The 24,160-nt window shown below is 42.7% G+C and overlaps 1 protein-coding gene across 1 annotated transcript in view; it reads left to right on the top strand.

Moving 5' to 3' along the window:
- The first annotated feature begins 9,647 nt into the window (after positions 1 to 9,647).
- Positions 9,648 to 24,160, top strand: part of LOC115081743 (phosphatidylinositol 4-kinase type 2-alpha-like) — a 52,877-nt gene continuing 38,364 nt past the window's right edge. Inside the window, exon 1 of the mRNA XM_029586156.1 lies at positions 9,648 to 10,142. Coding sequence (XP_029442016.1) covers positions 9,759 to 10,142 — 384 coding nt within the window. The 5' untranslated portion in view covers positions 9,648 to 9,758. The remainder of the gene's footprint in view (positions 10,143 to 24,160) is intronic.

Genomic DNA, 24,160 nt, shown 5'->3' with positions numbered 1-24,160 from the left:
TTTACCCATTCTATTCTGAGGAAGAATAAAGGTAATAGTCACCTTACATTTTTCTGTGTTTTTTAAAACTATTTCTGTACATTCAAATACCAGCTTTCAACAAGTATTCAGTAAGTCCATTAAAAAGGTGTCACTTTATATATATTTTATCTTTATTTTCGAACCCAATAGATGTAATTCAAGTCTAGACTGCAAGTCCCCAGTCGCCTCTTCCCCACATCGCAACCGTAGGCCACTTCCCCACTCCCTGGAGACAACTCGTCTCCAGATCCTTCATCTGCAAACGGGCACCAGCACTCAATCAATGAGGCCCAGTCTTTCCCCCCGATACATCGGGCACAATCAGCACCCTCCCATGGAAAAGCTTCCAAAGTAGGCTGCGGCGTTCAAGCCGGGAGAGACATGAGCTCATCGCATTCCTACCCCTTCCCCCCCGGGCACACGCGAATCATGCACAGCTCCTCCTTATTTCATCACAGAGCGCTTCCAGGCGGCCCGGATCAACTTGATGTCCCAGGGAGGCGCGAGGAGCGGCTCCCGCGCGACAGAAGGCCTGGCACGCACGCTAACCAGCTCCGGCATGGAGCCCGGCGCGCGCACGCGCACTCTCCCACCCGCCGCTGCCCACCACCGAAGTCTCATCTTGCACAGGGAATCGCGCGGCGAGTCCCGAGAGCAAAGCAGAGGACTGACGCCTCCTTCCTTACCTGACTGGGCCGAGCAGCGGCAGTTAAAGGCGACACAGCCGCCACACCCCCATTCACCGTCCCTGGCTAGCTGCAACAGACCCGGCCGGCAACGGCAAGCACACCTCACAGCCCTCATTTCCTGCCAGGAAGAGTCCAGCCGTAAGCCATCTCCGGATTGGCAGTCCTGCAGCGCTGCTAATTGGCCAGTACTCTCTCGCTGTCAGATCTGGCTGCTTCATTATTGGTTGGTATGATCTATCCCTCCACCCACCTATTTTTTTTTTTTAATTATCCTGCTTCTGAATGACCTATCAGACAATAGAAAAGCTGCTATGAAGAAGATTGGACGAAGTAATAAACCTAAAGATAGGGCTGATAAATCTACGAATATCTAAGTAGCTTTCATTAGTGGGAAGAAAGATATTTACCAGCAGTGCTAGCTAGAGTGACCAATACTATTTCGTTGGTCATTGAGGCATGAGGATCGGGTCATGTACCAGTAAGTGTGACTATAACTATCAACGGTATAAAAGGAAAATTACCCGTCCATGGATTTGGGAGAGAATATCCAGGGTCGATGCTAGCGTTTTTGCTGTCCCCCCCCCCCCCTTCATTGTGTTTTGTTTTTTAATACCGAATTTTTGTTTTCACAATAACCAACACGTAATAGAAACCGTCAGTCTCACACTGTCTTATACCCACTTTTCCCTGCTGAAAAAAGCCTTGCGCCCTCGGACAATCCAAACTTTCAAAATGGACACATCCCCTGAACATATCTTACCCCATCCACAGGTCCAAAACACCTAAATTGTGCAGAAGTGATCCCCAGGTACTCCTACCAGTACATAAAAATGGCACCAGCTGGGTACTGTAGCATGCATTGTTGTAGTGCTATCCAGAAAACCCTGCAAAAAAAAAATAAATATATATATATATATATATATGGTATTATGCCTATTGTAATGTGTGTACTTGTGGATTTAGCCTTCTTAAAGCCCAGAGTAAATTGAATGACAATGATATAGTAAACTTCCTATACCAAAAACTATCAGCACTGAAACAGGAACAACCCTATCTATGAAAAAGCAACATTGCAGATATTATACCAGGCCCTAAAACACCTCCTTTAGGAATGCAGAACAAACTAGGCTTTACAAATCCCTACACAGAAACTACATGCTAGCAGAATATGCCACCTCGGAATCAGATGCCGAACACAGACAGACCCCTCACCAAATACAGAATTAAGAGCCCATAAAGAATAAATAGAAATGGATAGATAGAGAATGAACTGGAAACTGCAACAAACCAGACCATTTTTGCAATGCAGCAATGGAAAAACAAACATTCCTCAAATCAAAGAATAAAATCAAGAAATATAAGTCTAAACTATACTAATAAAAAGAACATTGCCAAAGAGCTGACAAATAGATCATCCAATAATTAAGAAAGCATATAAAAAGTTTATAATTTTTCAAAGCAGCAATAAAATATTTCAAAATAGCAGAGACATCAAATGCCCAATAATTAAAACTAATAATAGAAAAATCCCCCATACCTGAAAAAATGTGATATTTATTAATTTTATTTATTAAAGGCTTTTATATACAGACTTTCTTGATACAAATCAAATCAACTCTGTTTACATCGAACTAAGCAGTAAATATAATTAACCAATCAACAAGAGATAATTAATTCAAGGAGCATAAAAGTTACATTATAACAAGGATGCCTTAACTGGGAGTAGGAAATAAAGAGAGGGTGAACGAAAATAAATAAATACTATATACAAAAGAGGGGGGCAAGGAGCAGACCTCTTAATAGTTAGTATGCATGAAATGTGGATTATTTGTTTACATAAGTGAGTGATGGAACAATACTAGATCAGGAAATGGGGTTTGTAGTGGGGAAGGCTTGGCTGAACAGCCATGTCTTTAGTTTCTTTTTAAAAGTTAGTAGACAGGTCTCCAGTCTGAGGTCCGGAGGCATGGCGTTCCAGATGGAAGGGCCTGTGGTAGAGAATGACCGGTGTCTGATGTTTGAGTGGTGCACTAATTTGATTGGAGGAACATGTAAGGATCCCTTGTAGGCATCTCTTAAGGGTCTGGCCGTCGAGTGCAATCTGAGAGGATGAAGCAGATCAAGAGGGGTCTGTTGGTGGATATTTTTATGAATGATTGTGAATGATTTATGAAGGATCCTGAAGTTTACTGGGAGCCAATGAAGGTCTTTTAGAATGGGAGAGATATGCTCTCTCCGATTGGTATTCGTCAAAATTCTCGCCGCTGCATTTTGAAGCACCTGGAGAGGTTTAATAGTAGAGGCTGGGAGACCATGCAAAATGGAATTGCAATAATCAATCTTGGAGAACAGAATAGCTTGGAGGACGGATCTAAAATCATAATGGAATAGGAGCGGTTTGAGTTTTTTTGAGTACTTGTAGCTTGTAGAAGCACTCCTTTGTGGTATGTTTTATAAAATGCTTTAGGTTCAGGTGACTGTCAATTAAGACTCCAAGATCTCTAGCATGGGATATTTGTGTAATAGCTTGCGACTGGTGAAGGATGGGATTGCCTTCTGGAGTAATTAGCAAAAGTTCGGTTTTGGAAGTGTTGAGCACAAGATTGAGGCTTGATAGGTGATGGTTGATCGTTTGCAGGTGAGAGTTCCATAACCTGAGTGTTGAGTCCAGTGAGTTTGATATGGGGATTAAAATTTGAACGTCATCTGCGTTTATATAGAATTTGAGTTTGAGGTTTGAGAGTAGGTGACAGAGAGGGAGTATGTAAATGTTAAACAGGGTGGGTGATAAGGAGGAGCCCTGGGGGACTCCAAATGGTGCATTAGTATGAGGTGATTCCTTGTTTTTGATTTTTACCTTATAGCCTCTATTGCTAAGGAAGGATTCGAACCATCTAAGGGCTGAACCTGCAATTCCTATGTCTGAAAGCCGGTTAAGAAGGATATTATGGTATACAGTATCGAAATCTGCGGAGATGTCGAGGAGAGCTAAGAGAAACGACTATCCTTGAGCTTGTCACCTTGTCAAGGTGATATCCTGTCACCTTGAGCTTGTCGTGAATTAGTGAAGAAGGCACAAACGTTTCTTCACATACACAGACAACTCAGGCAGGCTCCCAGTTACATAAATATACACACACCCCAGGCACACTCCCATTCACACAATACACACCCCCTACCCATCTCGGGCACACTCCCATTCATGCAATACACCCCACCTCACCTAACCCAGGCAAGCTCCCATTCATGCAATATACACACACACACACACACACAACCCAGGCAAGCTCCCATTCATGTAATATACACACACACACACACACACACACACACACACACACAACCCAAGCAAGCTCCCATTCATGCAACACATGCACACACACAACCCAGGCAAGCTCCCATTCATGCAATATATTTATTTATTTATTTAACTTCTTTTACTATACCGATACTCAAGGCCAGGTCTTATCGTACCGGTTTACAATAGAACAGGGGGAAACCAATTAACATCTAGGTAGAAAGTAAAGTTACATTAAACAGGGAGCGTAAAAACATGGGAGATGGAAGACAGGACAGATTTTAAACTATAACAACTGGAGAGTGATAAATATAATCAACAAAAACTATGTTAGTGATACATACACACACACACACACACACACACAACCCAAGCACGCTCCCATTCATGCAACACACGCACACACACAACCCAGGCAAGCTCCCATTCATGCAATATACACACACACACACACACACACCCCAGGCACACTTCCATTCACACAAATACACATGCACACAAAACCCAGGCAGGCAGGCCTCTATTCACACAAACACAGACACATTGCTTCCTTTCCTCTTTTTACAGGGCTCCCCGCCTCACTCAAAACTTCTGCACCTGTTCCTTTTTTCCCCCTCTTCCAACTGATTCCTCTGCAAAATAAGTCCCCTACAGGCTTAAATAGGCCTGAAAGCAATTCTGCCTACCCTGCTGATACAGTCCCTTCTGTTCTCTGCCGGCACCAGTGGCAGAGAGCAGGAACTATCAAATCAAAACAAGCTGCTCAGAGGTGTTCCGTAAGGCCACTCTGCACACCTCTGCTTGATGCAGGAGCCATGGCTTCGGGGAGGCTCAGGGAAATCAGAAAAAAAAAATGCTGGCTTCAGTGGCAGATGGGAGAAGGGGGAGGGACATGCCCTCCAAGACATTTTTCATAAGAACATAAGAACATGCCATACTGGGACAGACCAAGGGTCCATCAAACCCAATATCCTGTTTCCAACAGAGGCCAAACCAGGCCACAAGAACCTGGCAGGTACCTTAACATTAGATAAATCACAAGCTACTATTGCTTACTAATTACCGTAATAGCAGTTTATGGATTTTTCCTCTAGGAAACTTATCCAAACCTTTTTTAAACCCAGTTACACTGTTATAACCATGTCTTCTCGCAATGAATTCCAGAACTTAACTATGCGCTGAGTGAAAAAGAATTGTCTTCGATTTGTTTTAAATAAGCTACTTGCTAACTTCATGGAGTGCCCCCCCCCCCCTCCCGGTCCTTCTAGTATCTGAGAGAGTAAATAACCGATTTACAGTAACTTGTTCAAGTCCTTTCTTGATTTTGTAGACTTCTATCATATCCCCTCTCAGTCTTCTCTTCTCCAAACTGAACAGTCCAAACTTCTTTAGTCTTTCCTCATAGGGCAGCCGATCCATGCCCCTTATTTTGGTCACCATTCTCTGCACTTTCTCCAGTGAAGCTAAATCCTTTTTGAGATGCAGTGACCAGAATTGCACACAGTATTCAAGGTCCACCATGACTCTGTGCTTCTACTAATAGTATAGAGCTCTGCTCTTCAGTACATCGGCCAAGCAGGACTCCTGAGGACGAAGATGCCATGAATCTGCCTGCTTCCACTAACACCAACCCCCCCCCCCCTCCCTGGATGTTTTACACCTGGTTGTGCTGGCCCTGAGAATATCCCTGCATAGACATTGATTTCTGAGGCCTTTAATGCACCTAATTAAAATTTTTGGATAATCTTTGATCACTCATGTACTTGCCCCTACTCTGATCTTGTCTGCAAGACATCAACATTTAATAAATGTTAGAATAAACTCATTTTTTTTGCCATCGTGAAGGCTCCCTTGAAATGCAGTGGCCTGGATGCTGTGAAAAAGTGGCATTTTTACTCAAAAAGGGGATTGTGACAGCTACTACTGAACAGCTGGTTCTGCACCTCAGTCTTTGTGGGAGCCAAATCTTAAACTTAGACAATTTTAACATCTAAGTAATAACTGCGTTTTGTTTTAAATTAGTGATTTGAAGAAGACACACTGAGGGTCAGCAGAATTAAATATTACCAAGTTGACTTCTCAAAACTATCAATTTGCCTGTTTTTTATTCTCTTTCCTGTTAAGATCTTTCTTTTTTGTCCTGAGTTATTGTATTTAATATTATGTGTATATATAATACATTCTATTTTAAATTTTTCACTGTTTTGTAAAAATCACCTTCCTTTCGTTATTCATATCTGTTCTTGATAGTCCCTGCTTGAGGTCTATCAGGACAGCAGTTTCCTGATTTATTACTTAGTTTCCTATTGATGGATGTGGGTATGAATACAAATATTTTAAAGCTTAAACACTAATCTATCCAGAAATGAAATAGAAATAGGAAAGATCTTAAGTTTTTTCTTGTCATGCAAACTGAATGGTCTAATTTCTTGCCATTATTAGTGCTTTTACGTGGATTTTGGTTTGAAAGGCTAGTTCAAAAACTTTAGCTTCCTATTCAAACAAGTTTCCTGATCCAGGTCTGCTTGAAAGAAGCTGCTTGATGTAGCTTCACTTCTCACTACAATAGCAAACAGTTTTCTCTGTGTTTTGACAGAGTACTGTCTATAGAACACTGCTCTAATGGAGTTAAAAAGAACACATTCATTTCCCTTAACTGGTAGGCCTCCCCTCAAATCATGCTGCCCTGCATAGTCCATAGTAACATATACTGTAGTAGGAGATAACAATAGAAAGAGACCCATCCAGTCTACCCATTTTTTTTCTCTTTACAGTGCTTTAGCTGCCAGCTGAAGAACCTTGACTGCTTGTAGGATCTCGCTCCCTGCCATCCTGGATAAATGACCATACAAAATCCCATCTTCAATCCAACACCCAGCATCCTCCCATTCCCATCATGATTTACCACATGTTTTGTCTGGAGGGGCTCTGAAGGATGATTTGTATGTATGTATTTCATTTTTAGCATTTTTTTTTACACCAAATTTAGAGCCAAGAGAGGAGGATTCCTTCCCCAGAGAGCTCATCTATCCAGGTGTGCAACATTGTGCTAATGGGAGAGACTGAATTTTTTATTTATATTTTTTTGCTCTTGGACTATTTACTGAACTATTTGTTGCATGAATCCTTGGCGTACACCTGTGGATTTTGCTTGCCTGCTATTAGTGATCAGTAAAGACTTTTTGGACTATAACTCTGGGGTGCAGTATGGTGTTTTTAAGAGTGACTGGCCTGGTGTGCAGAAGAATCCCAGAGATGACAGAAAATGCCAAGGGCCTTGAAAAATCAACTCTCCCACCCTGGGAAAAACCTGAGAGGCATGGGTATTGCTCTAGGCATGACCTGCCCACTGAGCCCTCTATGGCTGTGTTCAGATCAGGGCAGGGGCTACATGTACAAAGCTGTGAGCAACAAATGCATCATTTTCCCAGTCAGAGTTCACTGTTGAGCTTATAGCACCATTTCCTCTAAGGTGCACGTGTGCGCAGCTTCGCAGCATTCTTTTTATTGGCTGCACTCGCTACACCTCACTCCATGCAGGAGGAGCAGTGGGAGCCTATCCCAGGGCTGCCGACTGCGCTGTTGAATCTGTACTGCCATGGGGGAACAACTTCAAAACTCATGGGCAGCACTTCCTGCTCACTCAAGATCAGCAGCGAGTAGGGCAAATGAGTTTTGAAATTGCTCCGTACTGGCACAAATTCATTGGCAGGACTTGTCCTTAAATTAGGATGGAGGAGCAAAAAGGGGCAATGGCTCTGGGCCCAGCACTACCATGGTAGCTTCAACCCAAACACTGATTTCTTGTCAGCTTTCCAATGCCCCATCATGGTTGATTTGCCCTGGGCCCCACACCTTCCTAAGGTCAGCCCTGTTCACCAGAGTAGTTGGCAGCTGCAGGACAGGCAACAACTATTCAGCTGGCTACTGACCACTGTGATCCCCATCAGCTTTTGTCATAGTCACTGAACCAATAGCTTTCACTGCTGCACTCCAAGGTCCCAACTGAATAAAAGTTAAGGGGCCACGAGTTCCCCATGTGAAGGCTGCAGACTCCTAGTCCCCTTCAAGGGCCAATACCACTAGCCACCAATTAGAAAAAACCCCAAAATATTTTTTAATCCCTGGTTGTAATGCTGCATAAGGGAGAACAAGATGAAGGGGGACAGGAGAAGGAAGAAATGGATGATGGGGGTATAGATGCTGGGGAAGGGGAGGACGGAGAGGGAGAGGGTACAGGAGCTAAGGAAAAAATGGGGAGAGGTAGGGGTTGGATGCTGGATAAGGGGGAGAACCAAGAGGCAGGGAACTCTGCAAGAGGAGGCAGTGGCAGATGTTGGGGATGGGGTTATGTGGCAGGGGAGAGGATTTCTAGGAATGTAGATGCTGGGAGAGAGGGGAATAGGAGGCAGGAAGACAGATCCTGGAGAGATGTAGTTAGCAGAACATAAATGCTGGGGAAGGATGCTGGAAGAAGGAGGAGGGAAGGAGACACTTGGGGGCCGATGCAATATTGGCACGTGGAAAACAGGCACACATGATTGAGTGCCCGCTCTCTTGACACACAACAATGCACCTCTCCAGGCACCCGATGTAATATGCAAATAGGCTGCCGTGGTTAAAAGGAGGCAGACGGGGAAATTATGTGCCTCAAGTGCTTCCTCAGCAGTGGGCACCCAGGAGAGGCAGCTGTCAGTGGGTTAGGAAAACAGACACAATTTTACGAGCATCCATTTTTCTAACCTGTGCACAACCACAGGTTAGGAAAAGGAACACTTGTTAACTGAGCATCCCTTTTCCTAACCTGACCATCAGCACACTCTTTTTAAAAAAAAACAACTTTATTTGACAGTTCTCCTTTTTGTGTTCCTCCAACTCTTAACAGCAGGCGTTAAACTCTATGCAAAGTAGTACTAGAGAAATAGAAACAGAAATGCATTTCTTTCGATGCTAAGCAAAATACAAAGATCAGAGATGAGCATTTCCCAAAGCTGACAGAGAAAAATCAAGGATGTCTCACAAAAGAATTAGCAAGAAAAGCTATAATCTCAGGAGAAAGAGGAGAAACAGCCATTATGGCAGCCTTCCACGAGGTCAGAAATGAAACCTAACCATGGACAATAGGACCAACACCAAAACCTGAAATATGTTCCGAATGCTGTACTTTCGGGCTTCGTGCATCTAACGAAGTGGACTTTGTCCGCGAAAGCTCATGCCACAAAAAACTGGCTAGTCTATAAAATGCCGTTTGTCATTTTTACTTTACCGTTTCTGATTCCCCCCCTTTTCTATTCTTATTATTTTAATTATTCAGTATATTGCTTTGGCAACCTGTAAAATTGTCAGGCCAATAAAGTTATCTACATCTCTTTTTTTCAGCTTCTTTTTTTCTTCCCTTCCTTTTTCTGGTTTCCACGCTTACCATGCCCCGCATATCCCTCCTTTCTTCTTGACCCCTCTCCCCAGCTTCTCTTTCTTCCCATCGCAAGCCTCCGCTTCAAGGCTGGCACCCAGCGGCCTGGGCGGGGGCACTGGGTACACAGCAGCACCATCCCACGCCTTGGCACTATGCTGCTTTTTGACAGAATGGGGCGTGGCCTCGCCTACTCACGCACGCGCCCCAGCCTTTCATTGGCTGTCAGCCCCGGAAGCGAGCGTGAGTCAGCTGGTTGTCAGCTGACCGCGTTGCTCTGGCCGGTGGTGCGGGTGTTCTGTTGCGTTTACTTTCTACTGTCGCAACACGGCCCGACATGGACGAGACGAGCCCGTTGGTGTCCCCGGTGCGGGACCAACCGGACTACACGTTCCCATGCGGCTCTTCGCCCCCTCCGGGGGCCCAGCTGAGCCCCGCCGCCCGCCTGCCCGGGGTGGTGGTGCGGCTCCCCTGCTCGGTCGCTGGCTCTTCGCCTCCCGGCTCTCGGGATCAGGAGCGGCAACCGCTGCTGGAGAGGTCCCAGGCTCGCTGTTTGGCGGTGGCGGCAGCTCAGGCCCACCGGGAGCGCAACGACTTCCCGGACGACCCCGAATTCGCCGACGTGGTGCGGCGGGCCGAGAGCGCCATCGATAGCGGCATCTTCCCCGAGAGGATCTACCAGGGCTCCAGTGGCAGCTACTTCGTGAAGGACTTGCAGGGGGTAAGTGAGTACGGAGCCCCGGGGATCACCCAACTCTGAGGCCCCCCGCCCAGACCAGGGGGGTGAAGTGGAAACCCTGGGGACTACATCCCCACTCCCCCCCCCCCCCCCCCCCCCCCCGATTCCTCAGCTCTCTCGCTACTTAACTCCACTCCTCTCAGCAGTTGCTAGTTTTTTCTCTCTCTCCAGCCTATTTTAATGCGTCCACACTCTATTTCCTTCCATTTCTCTCATTTTCTCTTTACCTTGACCCGAACCTGTCTCTCTTGCCAGCTGACTGAGACCACCCAGAGGAGGTTGAGGCATTGAGCCAGTCCTGTGTTTGTTCCATTGCATGTGTGAGGATCTAAGCTAGTAGAAAATTCAGAACGCCAGACACTCTTGCTCAACTTTTTCTCTGCTGTCCAGGCTTTTCTTTTTCTCACCCGTCCAACCACCCCCCTCTCTCGGCCTTCTCCAGCTCTGTCCTCTCTCACCTGACCAGTGTAGCTTAGTTTGCTAGACTTAAACTTAGAAATATAGTAAATGACACCAGATAAAAACCAAAATGACACATCCAGTCATGCAGGATACCCCATACAGAAAATTTACAGCAGGTTATCCCAGTCCTTCATTTCCATCTTCTTGCCACTGGGAATCCCCTTTGTTTATCCCACGACCTTAATTCCATTACCATTTTTTGTCCATACCATGGCCTCTAGGAGGGCATCCCAGGCATCCACCAGCCTTTTCAAAATTCCTAATGTTCCCGAGTCTACTCCCATGAACCACTCACTTTTTTTCAGGCTGGCGGGGAAAGTATGTTGACTTTGGGCCCTGGGTTTATGTGGTGTGCTGAAAACACTGGCAGGTACCACCAGCCCACTTGGAACTCTGCCTCAGTTAATCTAAAGTAGAAATAATCTGATATCTCAGTTCATTACTGCCCTGTGATTTCTTGTAATGAGTTGTTACCCCTAAAATATTGAATCATGATCTCAAACTTATATAAAGGAAAACATTGTATTTCTAATATATAATAGAGCATTAATTGGCCCTTATTATGCTTTTCCTCCAATAGTGTCATTCTGTCTCACATTTGAACCTTAGGTTGAGAAGTATGAGGGGAAGCTTGTCGGTCATTCTTGGTGTACTATGGTAGGGTGGTATTTTTGTGAACCTTGGGCTGATAAGATAGTGATACATTACTTAGAATGAAGTTAAATGCTGTTTCCCTGCTATATTTTGTTTGCTGAGATAATTACTTTTATGGCAAAATCTTGTTTTGCTTTCTTTGTGTTCCTGGAGTGGGAGCAATTAGCCAGGCTGTTGATTGAATGCCTCTGCTATAAAATTTCTAATACATATACCTGTTTATAATTTCCCATATTCCTTGCTGTTATCCTTCCTTTTAGGGCAGTATTTCACTGCCAGTTATTTACTGTATACAGTTTTGGCAATTGGTACCGGTTTTTGTTTGTTTTCACTTTAGGTTTTTAACATTACTCCATTGTCACCCTGCAGGCTGTTGATCTCCCTCTTCCCCCCCCCCCCCCCCCCCAATGCACAAGTCCAGCTCAGCCTAAGTCCTAACTTCTGGTGCAAACTCTGATCAGAGTTCTTGGGAACCTGTTTTGTTTTTATTTGTCTTGTGAATTTCTAAGTGTTCCCAGGATTGTACTGGCATTATTCTAATACATTCATGGTAAGATCAATGCATGCAGATCAGCTCATTGCTAATGCTGTACAGTGCCATGCTGAAAGTCTCTGGTTTGATCTCATCCTCTGGTCTTTTGCTCTGTTTGGCTGTAGATGTGGCAGAAACGGCATTCACAGCCCCTGAGCGGAAGGAGTTCTGGTTATCACTCAAGATTGATACCTAGAAACTGGATTCAGGGTCCGTGGTTGCAGGGATCGGGAAGGAGCACTGGTACATGGCCCCTGGCTGAGGACTCTTGCTATAATGACTGCACTATGTATGTTAGCAGGGAATAGGAGGGAACTGCTTGTTCATAAAAAAAAAAATCTATGCATTCAAGTTGGTTTTGCAAGCATCAGATACCATGAAATCGGCATATTTTCAACCCCTGGTATTTATAGATTTCTGGGGAAAAGCACACTGGAGTGGTGGAGAAAACACACATCTAGAACAAAATACAATGTGAGTAATGTACGGCTAAGCATAAATGACTAGTCAATACATCTCAAGTGGCTTATTGTTATTTATAGAAACAAACATAAATTTGTATGAAAGGAATTGCAAAGGCATTTCATATAAATGTAGGGGTTTCTGAACTGTAAAAGTGTTTCGTACAAACTTGTTTTTATTTGTTTCTGTAAATAACAATAAGCCACTTTTGAGATGTATTGACCAGTCGTTTATGTTTAGCCGTACATTACTCACATCGTATTTATAGATTTCTGCCACCTCTGATGAGGAAGGAAGTCAGTTATCCTTATGTCAGAGAGTTTCTCAGATACAGTACTTGAGAATTGTTAAAATTCTGCTGCCATATCCTTAATGGAATCACCCAGCACTATGCTGCTATACCTGGTGAATTGGCAATGTTTTTCATTTACACTTATAAGGACTTTAAAGCATATCTATGCTGCCTTAGACTCTAGATCTCTGGTTTTGCTTTTACCTCTTCACAGCAACTAAAGATCCTCTATGCTTATTCCGGGTTTTCTTGAATTATTTTATCATTTTTGCTGCCACCAACTCAACTAGGAGGTTGTTCTATGCATCCACCATCTTCTCTGTGGAAAAATATTTTCCAGTGTTACTCCTGAGTTATCCTTGTAAATTTCAAAGTTATGAAAATGATATATATAAAAAATTGTTCTTGCGTAGTGTTAGTGATTCAGGAGTCTGAAAGGTATGAGCCAGATCAGAGAACTAACTACTTCTAGGCTCCTGAGCTGTGGAGATACTGACAAACCTCATACCACACGGAAAGGCTGAGCCAGTCCTGGATCCAGCCCCGCTGCTTCTCATGATTTATATGATTCAGTGTAGATTGTAGTAAGTCAGGCAGGCACTTGCAGGGTCCTACTCCAGGAATTCGCTTTTCTAGGGCACAAGAGCTCTCTTGAGGATACTTGCAACTTGAAAGGACTTTTTTTTTTTTCCAAATGGCTATCATTGACATATGAGTGAGGCCATAATTCATTTGTTCTTTCTTTCCCAGCATGAGCAGTGCTGCAGCTTGACAAGTTCTAGCCTTGTGAGCGCTGTGTGAAAAAGTAGGACTCTTATCTCAAAATATCTGAGACCTGCAGAGAAAATCTCCACCACCACCCCATAGACCCTTGTCACATTCAATCTGATGGTGCATCTTTTACTGTAAAATCCAGATGGGAATTCTTCCACTCCAGCGATCTGTTTGGCTAAAAGTTTCTCCTGTTTTCTTTCTGTATTGGGAATGCTTGACTCCTTTTATATATTGGCGCTCTTAGTAAAAATCATCTTCCTAAGGGGCCTGGTGTCTTGAGAAATGGGCTTGTCATGTGGCCCTGTATAGTCTGCAACTCATGGACCGTCAAAATTCCCAAGCCATATTGTGTCCAATGAGTTGTCTGACTGGGAAGAAAAACAAACAAACGAACCAATCTATCGTAGACCCAATTGATGAATTCTGACCCTGTACTTGCTACTTTAGTTTCCAATGACCTTGGGCGAATGCATTTATGAGGATCCTCAGGAGCCTTACTGAAACATTACTAAGATTATTGTAACTCTTTACTGCTTGGTCTACCCGCTAACACTTTGAAACCACTACAATTATTACAAAATGCCACCGCGAGGATTCTAACCAAATCCAACAAAAGGGAACATATTACACCCATCCTAAAGAACCTTCACTGGCTCCCCATCAATCAGAGAATCTTCTATAAAACCATAACAATAATCCACAAAGTCATCAAAAACTCTTCTCCAATTGAACTCACTATCCCTTTACAACTACACACCTCTTCCCGTCCATTGAGGCTAGCCCAGAGAGGCACGCTAAAGGCCCATCCGCTCAAAACTTCTCTTAGTAAAAGAGCTCTTTCCACCGCTGGACCTAAACTCTGGAACTCTCTCCCGCCTGACCTGAGATTGGAACAATCGACTCCCACCTTTAAAAAGAGACTCAAGACTTGGTTGTTTAATCAAGCATTCTCCTAATCCCAATAACTATTCTGAACTTTTCAATATTCGACCTCAGGCCCGACTCTGACAATTCTGAATATATATTCTCCTATATTATATTGTATTTAAACTTTACTTTCCTTGCTCCATTGAAGTTATTTATTGCTCTCATTAAGTTATTTTATTTATTTCCAAGTTAAATCTTCCCTGTTCTCTGTAAGACATTATTCTACATTCTGTCAATTTATTGTTACAATGTAAACCGAATTGATTAGCAACTTTGTTGATAGAACTTCGGTATATAAAACTGTTAAATAAATAAATAAAATTGCTTCTTCTTTGCATTTTAAAATGCCCTGTTGCATGACTGCCCTGTTGACCCAGAGACAGTGCTGTGAGGACTTCCTTGAATCCAAGCTGCTGCTCATCTGACCAGCCAGGACTGGAGATGTTGCAGAGGCAGCCCTTCACATCACACAGGGCTACCTCTGCAGTTCTATGGTGAAGACTGCCGCTGTGATTACTGGGTTATAGGAGGAGGCGTAGGAGCTTAACCAGAGATAAACCCCTGCTGCCCACAAATGAAGACCCTTGGCAACTTGATTTCAACATTCCCATCAGACACAGTGGTGACCAGGGTTGGGGCAGGTTATGACTGGGCTGGAAGCTCAGGTGAGCCCAGTCTGTAAAAATAAATGCCCCCCCCCCCCCCAATCCAAGAGATTGGTATGAAATTACCCCATTATTCTAGAACAGTTCTATAGCTCAGAAATGCTGTTGCATTTATAAGTCGTTCAGAGCCAAGCCAACCTTATTTTCTTTTGCCACAGTGAACAATCTTGCAGATTCCAGAATGATGTGTAATAACCATGCCAGCTGTGAGTGCTCCTTCACACATCTGTGCTTTGCTTGGTTGCGAGTTGGCCTTTCCCAGTAGCATAGCAAGGGCCTTGGGTCTTCCTGTGATTGCACAACTGACCCTTTTATCCAGCTGCAAAGTCTTGTATTAAACTGTCAGCTGCAATATTAGTCTTTGCCGTAATCATTACTGCTCTCGTTGGGGTGTGTGAAGAGACACAGAAGATATATAACAGAGGTCTGTTCAGGAACTAAGGCCTACGCACAAATCACAGAGTTACAGATAGAGCAGTAGTTCCCTGGAGGCACACCCTAGCCGGTTTGTGTTTTTTAGACTATCCATTTGTTACCAGTATCAGTCTGCTACTGTTGCTGCTTATTCTTCTTGGTCCCTGGCAAGGTGCTCCTAAAGATAATAGAACACATTTATAACAAACGGTAGTGTAACCACAAATAAACTTGAGGCAGTATAGTGATAATCTATGATCGAGAAACTGCCAGTCACAGAAGGTAGTGAATGTGATAGCAAAATGGAATAAAATATGGCTCCTGAGAAGAAACAGCAAGAATGAGAGAGGCCTCAATAGATCTGCCAGCATGTGAGAGGGCTAGACTGGGAGAAGAGCTGCATTGGATTGGCTATCTGCCTTCTCTCAAAAGTCATATGATTAAGGACGTGGTGAGAGAGGAAAATGTGTCCCTTTTATGGGTTCTGAAAGCTGTTTTATTTGAATGTATAATGACAATACACACACTTATTATTGTATCTGTTTTTTTTCTAAACTAGCTGAAAGTTAATATGTTTTGCTAAACTAAATACCTTGCAGCTGTGTTCAAGCATGTATGAAATATTAAGTTAGCAAGCGTTCTCATTATTTATTGCATGTTTTTTAAGCATTAAATCAAGCTCATTTTTTCAGTTTTGTCCATCTGTGATACAACCAAGGACTATCAGTGTCAGCGGACAAACTGGTAACATACGTACACCAGCAGCTAGAGCAGAAGTAGACCACCCACCCTGCTCCTCATGTGGTGTTCCCTCTAGTAGCCTGACAAAGCTCATCTGGCTGGCCTGCTGAAGCCAGTGGAGCCCAGTCTGCTGGTACACCAGGCTGCAAAACAGAAGGGCCTGCCTCAGCCCCTTCCCTTCTTATTGCATAGGACCTTGATCTTTGCTATTGCCCAGAACAGCTTTCTGCTACAGGTAACTGAAGCTGCCAACATTGCAGCCCAGTCAGGAGGTTAGTAAGGGGAGGGAAAGTGGCACGCAGCTCCTCTGTTCCTGTGGCAGCAATACAATTGCGTAGCAACTTAGAGTGCAATCTAAACTTGTTTATATATGGTTACAGGTATTGAGACACCATCATCACCTGCTTTCCTCCATGAAAGTAGTTTTTTCTCATAAAAGTAAAAAAAAACAACCCCCAAAACAAAAACTTAGTGTCATCTTAGTCTAAACCTGCATGCGGCATGGTTCCTGTTTCAAACAATTCTTCATCGGGGGAAGTCCAGTCTCAGTATAACATTTGGTGGCTTCAGGCTTCCATTTTATGCCTTCCCTTACAGAACTGCAGAAGAGGAGGAGCATGCTTGAATCATTTACACAATGAAGAGCCAGTCAGACAAATGTCATGGAAGAAGCATTATGGGCTGTTTTCAGAAAAGAAGATGGTGCTTCCATTTACATCATTGTGGTCTACAGGCTTCAGGTTTAGACAGAAGACCTAGACAAAGATCTGGTCAAAGACATCCAAAAGGTGGGAAGGAAGAGAAAAGTGTTGCTCGTTGGAGACTTAAATCTGCTGGATGTAGATTGGAGTCTCTCTTCAGTGGAAACTGCAAGAAGAAGAAAGATAGTGGATGCCCTTCAAGGAGTTCCGCTCAAACAAATGGTACTGGAGCCCACGAGGGAAGGTGTGATGCTCACAAAGGGGGATAATGTCTCTAATATCAGAGTAGGTGCCCATCTGAGCACCAGTGATCAAGCGGTATGATACCAAATAAGATATGAGAAAGTTGCACGAAGACCTGAGTTTCGAATTTCAAAAATACGGACTTTGTTGAAATGGAGATGCTCCTAGAGGAAGAACTAGAAGACTGGGAGACAAAGGGTGATGTGGAACAGTGGGCCAAATTAAAAGAAGCTATTACAAAGGTAACAAATCTATACATTAGAAAAGTAAACCAAAGAAACTGATCTGGTTCTCAAAGGAGGTGGCTGAAAAAAAAAAGGGCAAAAAGAACAGCTTTTAGTAAGTATACATGATCCCAAAAAGAGTAATACAGGTAGAATATCTGGTGAAACTGAGAGAGATGAAGAGAGAAATCAGGAAAGCAAAAGGACAATATGAAGAAAGGATTGCCAAAGAGGTAAAGCGAGGTAACAACATTTTTCAGATATATCGGAGAAAGAAAGAAGTTTGGTGTTCACTAAAGAAGACCCTGGAGAAGGATTGTTGCTATCTGACAAGACTGTGGATGGGAGTGGAGTAGATGCACCCCCATTTTCAGAAGAGAATGTATGGAAAGAGCTAAGAAATCTGAAAGTGCACAAGGCCATGGGGGCCAGATGAGGTACATCCCAGGACCTTGAGGGAGCTCAGAGATGTTTTGGTTGGTCCGCTGAAAGACCTGTTAAATAGATCCTTGGAAATGGGAGTGGTGCCACGTGATTGGAGAAGAGAAGTTGTGGTCCCACTTCGCAAGAGTGGTAGCTGAGAGGAGGCTGGAAACTACAGGCTGGTTAGCCTTGACTTGGTGGTGGGAAAATTAATGGAGACTCTGCTGAAGGAAAAGATGGTAAACTCTGTACAGTCTGGTGGGTTGATGGACCCGAGGCCCCCCTTTTAACACTGAAATGCTAAAAGACAAACTACAAGATGAACTTAAATCTTTTAATCACCCTGACTGTACTACAGCAACAACAGCCTGGATCAACCTGACTAGAAAGTTAGTGGATAACATAAACCCGCAAAAAACCATAATCGCAAAAGAACCAAAACAAAAAAACCCATGGTATACGAAACAAGGAACTAAAACAAAAACTTAGGAAAATAGAGAAAATATGGCAAAATCACAAATCGGTCGACCATCTGACACAATATCGAAAACAACTAGCCTTTTACAAAAAAACAATCCTCGAAGCCAAAAAAACTTACTTTAGCACAAAGTTAGAGAAACACTTGAATAACCCCAGAACCCTATTCAGAATAGTTGATAATCTTACTAAAGACAACGCAAACTCACCAGAGAATATACCCGAAAACAGATGCAATGAAATAGCGAGATTCTTCAATGACAAAATTGAGACCCTGAGAAACAAAATACCTAAGACACCCAAACAAGAGATTAAAATGTGTAAAAGAGATGTGACACCATGGTCCGAATTTGTCGAAATAACAGACTATCAGGTTGAGAACATGATCAAGAAACTAAATCCTGCCCCACACCAAATAGACTCACTACCCATAGTAGAAATCAAAAAGCTTACTGAAATCACCGTGCCTACTTTCACAAAAATTATAAACTACTCCCTAGAAGAAGGACACGTGCCAGACACACTGAAAGGGGCAATCATCAAACCAACAATCAAAAAGAAAAACATGGACCCCCAAATACTAGCAAACTACATACCAGTGTCAAACTTACCTCTAATGGCCAAATTAATCGAAAAAACAGTACAAACGCAGTTATCTGAGCACTTAGATAATAACAATATCCTTTACCCATCCCAGCACGGTTTCCGTAAGCACTATAGTACTGAAACACTCCTACTCGCGCTAACGGATAATATACTAAGAGGGTTCGATAACGGTAAACAATATATTCTGATATTATTAGATTTATCTGCAGCTTTTGACACACTGAATCACATAATACTAATCAAAAGGCTCGAAGAAATAGGTCTGCAAGACAAAACAATCAAATGGTTTAAATCATATCTAAATAACAGAACATTTCAAGTTCAAATTAAAAACACGCTATCTGACAAGATTACCTTGAAAACTGGAGTCCCACAAGGGTCAGCACTATCTGCAACGCTGTTTAACATATATCTTCTGCCACTATGCCATCTCCTTGCTGGACTTGGAATCATACACTACATCTACGCTGACGACATCCAGTTAATCTTACCAATCGATGAAACTATTGAAAAAACAATAGGCCTAGCCATGGTGTATCTTGAAATAATAAAACAACTTCTAAACCAAATGGAGCTAATAATCAACATTGATAAAACCGAATTTATACACTTAGGAAAAGCATGAACATTACACAAACCCCAATATTTCTCAATAACAACCAACAAATTGACTTGGCAAAGAAAGTTCGCAATCTCTGAGTAATAATTGACAATGAACTAAGCCTCAAACAACACATATCAATAAAGGTTAAGGAAGGATATGCTAAACTCATGATACTAAGAAAACTCAAACCATTACTATCATTACCACATTTCCGTACTGTGCTTCAATCGCTGATTTTCGCCAGCACAGACTATTGTAATGCCTTGCTACTAGGCCTACCTAACACTACAGTAAGACCTCTACAGATTTTACAAAATGCTGCTGCAAGAATTCTCACTGGAAAAAACAAAAGAGATCACATAACAGATACGCTCGCCACCCTACATTGGCTTCCCATAGAACAAAGAATACAGTTCAAAGCACTGTGCCTAATACACAAACTTATCCACGACGATAAAGCAGAATGGCTGAACACAGCACTTAAGAGTACATGTCCCACACAGAAATCTAAGGTCATCAAACAGAGCACTCCTTCCCATCCCTTCTGTGAAAACCGCAAGACTTACCCAAGTAAGAGAGCGAGCTCTGTCTCTAGCCGGTCCCATATTATGGAACTCCATGCCCCTTAACCTTAGACTCCAGAGCAAATCATAAACTTTTCAAAACACAGCTCAAAACCTGGCTTTACATACAAGCCTTCAAGAAAGAAAACTGATGCGGGCAATGAAGTAAAAGTTATGCGGAATAAAGCACCGAATGCCTAATTGTATAAATCCTTACTGAATTATTTCAACATTTTTTTAACTGTAGGCAACCTTCAGGACATATTGCTATGAAACACTTAATCCCCCTAATAAACGCCTTATTGTTACCGAATACTATTGGCACCACCTATGTAATGTACGACCCATATTTTTTACTGGTGCCCTATTGTAAACCGTTATGATGGTGAATAACTTAATGACGGTATATAAAAACTCTTAAACAAATTCTCCAGTGGAAGGTTCTGCCAGAAAAATTTGATTGACTTTTTTGATTGGGTGATGAAAAAACTGGATCAAGGAAGAGGGCTAGATTGTAATTTACTTGGATTTCAGCAAAGCTTTCGATATGGTCCCGCATAGGAGGCTCGTGAATAAAATGAGAAGCTTGGTTGTGGACACCAAGGTGGTAGAGTAGATTACTACCTGATTAACTGACAGGAAACAATGGTGAATGGTATTAAGTGGAGTGCCTCAAGAATTGGTTTTGGGACTGGTTCTGTTCTTTCTTTATGAGCAACATTGCGGAGGGGTTAGAAGGAAACGTTTTGCCTTATTGTGGATGATACTAAGATCTACAACAGAGTGGATACATCTGAAGGAGTAGAGAGAATGAAAAATGATTTAGAAAAATTGAAGAGAAGTCAAAGATTTGGCAACATTCAGTGCCAAGAAGTGCAGAGTCATGCACCTGGCGTATGGAGATCCCAGAGGTGTATGTGATTAGGGGGGGCGAAATACTGTCATGCACAGATCAGGAGAGGATCTTGGGGTGATTGTCTGGCAATCTGAAGTTGGCAAAGCAATGTGACAAGACAGTAGCTAAAGCCAGAAAGATGCTGGGCTGCATAGAGAGAGGTAGAACTAGCGGGAAAAGGGAAGTGATAATGTCCTTATGCAGATCATCAGTGAGGCCTCACCTGGAGTACTGTGTTCAGTTCTGGAGACCGTATCTCAAAAAGGATAGAGACAGGATGGAGGCAGTCTAGAGGAAGGAGACCAAAATGGTGTGGGGTAAATTTTTCAGAAGACCTGAAGGATCTAAATGTGTATAACCTGGAGGAGAGGAGATGCAGGGGAGATTTGATATCTTCAGATATCTGACAGGTATCAACGATGCACAAACTTCAAACCTTTTCTGCTGGAAAGAAAATAGTAGAATTAGGTATCACGAAATGAAATTCCAGGGGGGGGGGGATGATTCAGAACCAGTATCAGGAAATATTTCTTCACAGGTGGATGCCTGGAATGTCCTCCCAGAAGAGGTGGTGAAGACGAGAACAGTTAATGAATACAAAAGGGCATGGGACAAACACTACGGATCCCTAAAGACTTAAAGAACGGGATGGTGTAACATTTCTGCATGGGGGTAACCTGCGCGGAGCAGCATTTACTACCATAAGCAAATTGCCAGGCATACCAGATGGACCATTCTTTTTCTGCCGTCAATATTATGAAACTGTCATCATGATGCTGCAATGTGTTGGATCTAATTGAGTATTGAAACCTAAAATGAAATCACTGAAGGCACAAAATGGAAGCCTGTGGCATTGAGGATTTAAGTAAATACTTTTTGCAGAGGATGGTAGGTGATGTATGAAGTTTTCTTTATGTATTAAGGACTCTTTGAATTGATAACAGATATTAAGATACATTGCAGCTGTACTGTTTGCTAGGAATATTTTTTACGAGTTCATTAGCCACCAGTGTTTATTGATTTGTGTGTGTGTTCAAGGTTACAGGTATTTCGTATTGTCTTGGGGACTTTTGCTGGTTTCCGGTTTTTCTTCCAGCAGTTAGCATTGCTCTCTGCAGAGTATCCCAGGATTGCACAAGGCTACAACTTCTTAGCAGAGGAATCTGGGCAGTTTAGGAGTTGTGAGGCTTCACACAGTGGATTTGCACTGAGTCTGCAGTGCATGCAAATTTGATCTTGTGCATTTGCAGCTATCTTGAAAAAATGACTGGTTGGGTGTGCTTCCAGGACTGGGTTGGTCCACATTGGGAGCCTTATTTACTAAGACTTTTTTGTTATTCTGTGTTTATGGGGAGGAAAATAAGTTTAGCAAAGCAGGTCTTGAGATATTTATTTTATTTGTTAAAGCTTATTTGACAATGTATAAAAAAAATGTACTCTAAGCAAGGTACAATAGAGATGATCATATAAATAATAAAACAAGATGTACACATATCAGATATACTTGCTCTTAGTGGTGCTCAGCCCCAATCCTTGAGACACATTGGCCAATCTGGTTTTCTGGATATCCCCAGTGAATATGCATAAGATATATTTGGGGGGGGGGGGGCTGTCTTCACCGTGCATCTCTGCATCCATTCAGGCACTTCACTAGACTACCCGGGCTTGGGTCCTGCTGAAGCCCTATTTCATCTGGCGGCCAGTGACGTTTATTGAGCCTGTCTTCAGCGTGAGTCCCGGCATCCATCCAGGCACTGCGGTAGACTACCTGGGCTTGGGTCCTGCTGGAGCCCTATTTCATCTGGCGGCCGGAGGTGCACCAAAGCTGTGTACCTAAGGGGCGTGCTCATTATATCTCTCTTCTACCACCTTTTGATATGGGAAAGAAGAGAGAGGGGAAGACCGGGACTCCTGTTGCCGCCTCTACTCTGGTAAATGGCCCTTTAGATAGCCACTTCTTTCGTTCGAGTGGGCCTGTTTCTTTGGAACTTGATAATGTGTCAGGTGAAGCCATTTAAGTTCCGGAGCTCCTACTCCTCCACCTCCCCTGTGACAACCTCTTCTCCAGGGACTAAGGAAGTTGTTGCCTCCTCCCGCCCATGGGTTCTGTATTGGGGGGAGTTGAGGTTTAGACAATGAGTATTACAGTTAACTCTGAAACACCTCTACTCCCAGAAGAGAGGACGGATGGTTTGTCTATCTGGTAATGCAAGTATAGGGACTGTTGCTTCAGTCCCTATTCCGTCGGCTGTTGCGCTATCATCAGCTTTAGCATCTTCACCATCTCTGGATTCTTCTCCTGAACCTAAGGAGTTTATGTTAAAAGACATCTGGAAAGTTTGTTTCCCACACTGAACTATCGCTGACCTCCTACAGTAAGACAGTTGTGTAATTTCTCTGAAACCAATGCTAAACTATCTGAACTGGATAGTAAAATTAATATGGTGGTAAAAAATATGACATCTGTTTCAGATAGGGTTACGGTGTTGCAGACTTCGACAGTAGCTAATTTGAAAGATTCTTTAACGATTCATAATAAACTAGATTTGTTGGAGAATAATTTTAGAGCTAAGAATCTGTGGTTAGTGGATTTTCCTAGGTCTCATCTGTGATCAGCTGTAGAATTGTTTAAAAAATATACTGGGGAAAATTTACAGATACTGCCTGATAAGGTTATAATCCTTGTCTAAATGTTATGTTCCTGAGTTCAAGGGAGAAGAGAGAAGGAAGGGAGCATAGAATCTTTAATTCCTTCTGATAGTATTAATCTAACTGCTTTTCTTTAGGATTCAGTGGAAAACATCTCTGCTAGGGCTACTTTGGTTGTTTTTATTTCTAATAGAACAGGACAGAGAACTCATCCTTAGACAATTTTTTAAAAATAGGAATGTTGCTTTTTGTGGGCATATGGTCCAGATATTCCCTGCTGTATCTAGGGAGGTTTAATTACCTAGGAAAGCCTTTTTGCAATTAAAGATACGGGTTATCTCTTTGGGTGCATCTTACTTCTTAAAATTTCCTTGCAAATGTATTGTCATTCTTCTAGGTAACCAGTATGTCGTTACAGATCCGTTACATCTTGAGACCTTTATAGCTGATAAAACTTCTGTTGAGTGTATATGGCGACAAAATAAATGTATTTATGAGCCTTGGGACTCACTATGCTGACTTTTTTTTTTTTTTTTCGTTTTATTTCTATTCCTGTAAGCCCCATTGATATGGACTTGGATTTGAGTATATTTTTTTTCTTGTTTGTTTTTCCTAATATGTTGCTGGTATTGCACATGTATTTTCCTTCTGTTTTTTTTTTTTTCTCATGTATAATGTGAAAGATTCAATAA

Source organism: Rhinatrema bivittatum, unplaced genomic scaffold, assembly GCF_901001135.1.
Source record: "Rhinatrema bivittatum unplaced genomic scaffold, aRhiBiv1.1, whole genome shotgun sequence".
NCBI classification, from domain to species: Eukaryota; Metazoa; Chordata; class Amphibia; order Gymnophiona; family Rhinatrematidae; genus Rhinatrema; species Rhinatrema bivittatum.
Note: the sequence above shows the minus strand (reverse complement) of the source record. Positions and strands in the feature narration are given on the sequence as shown.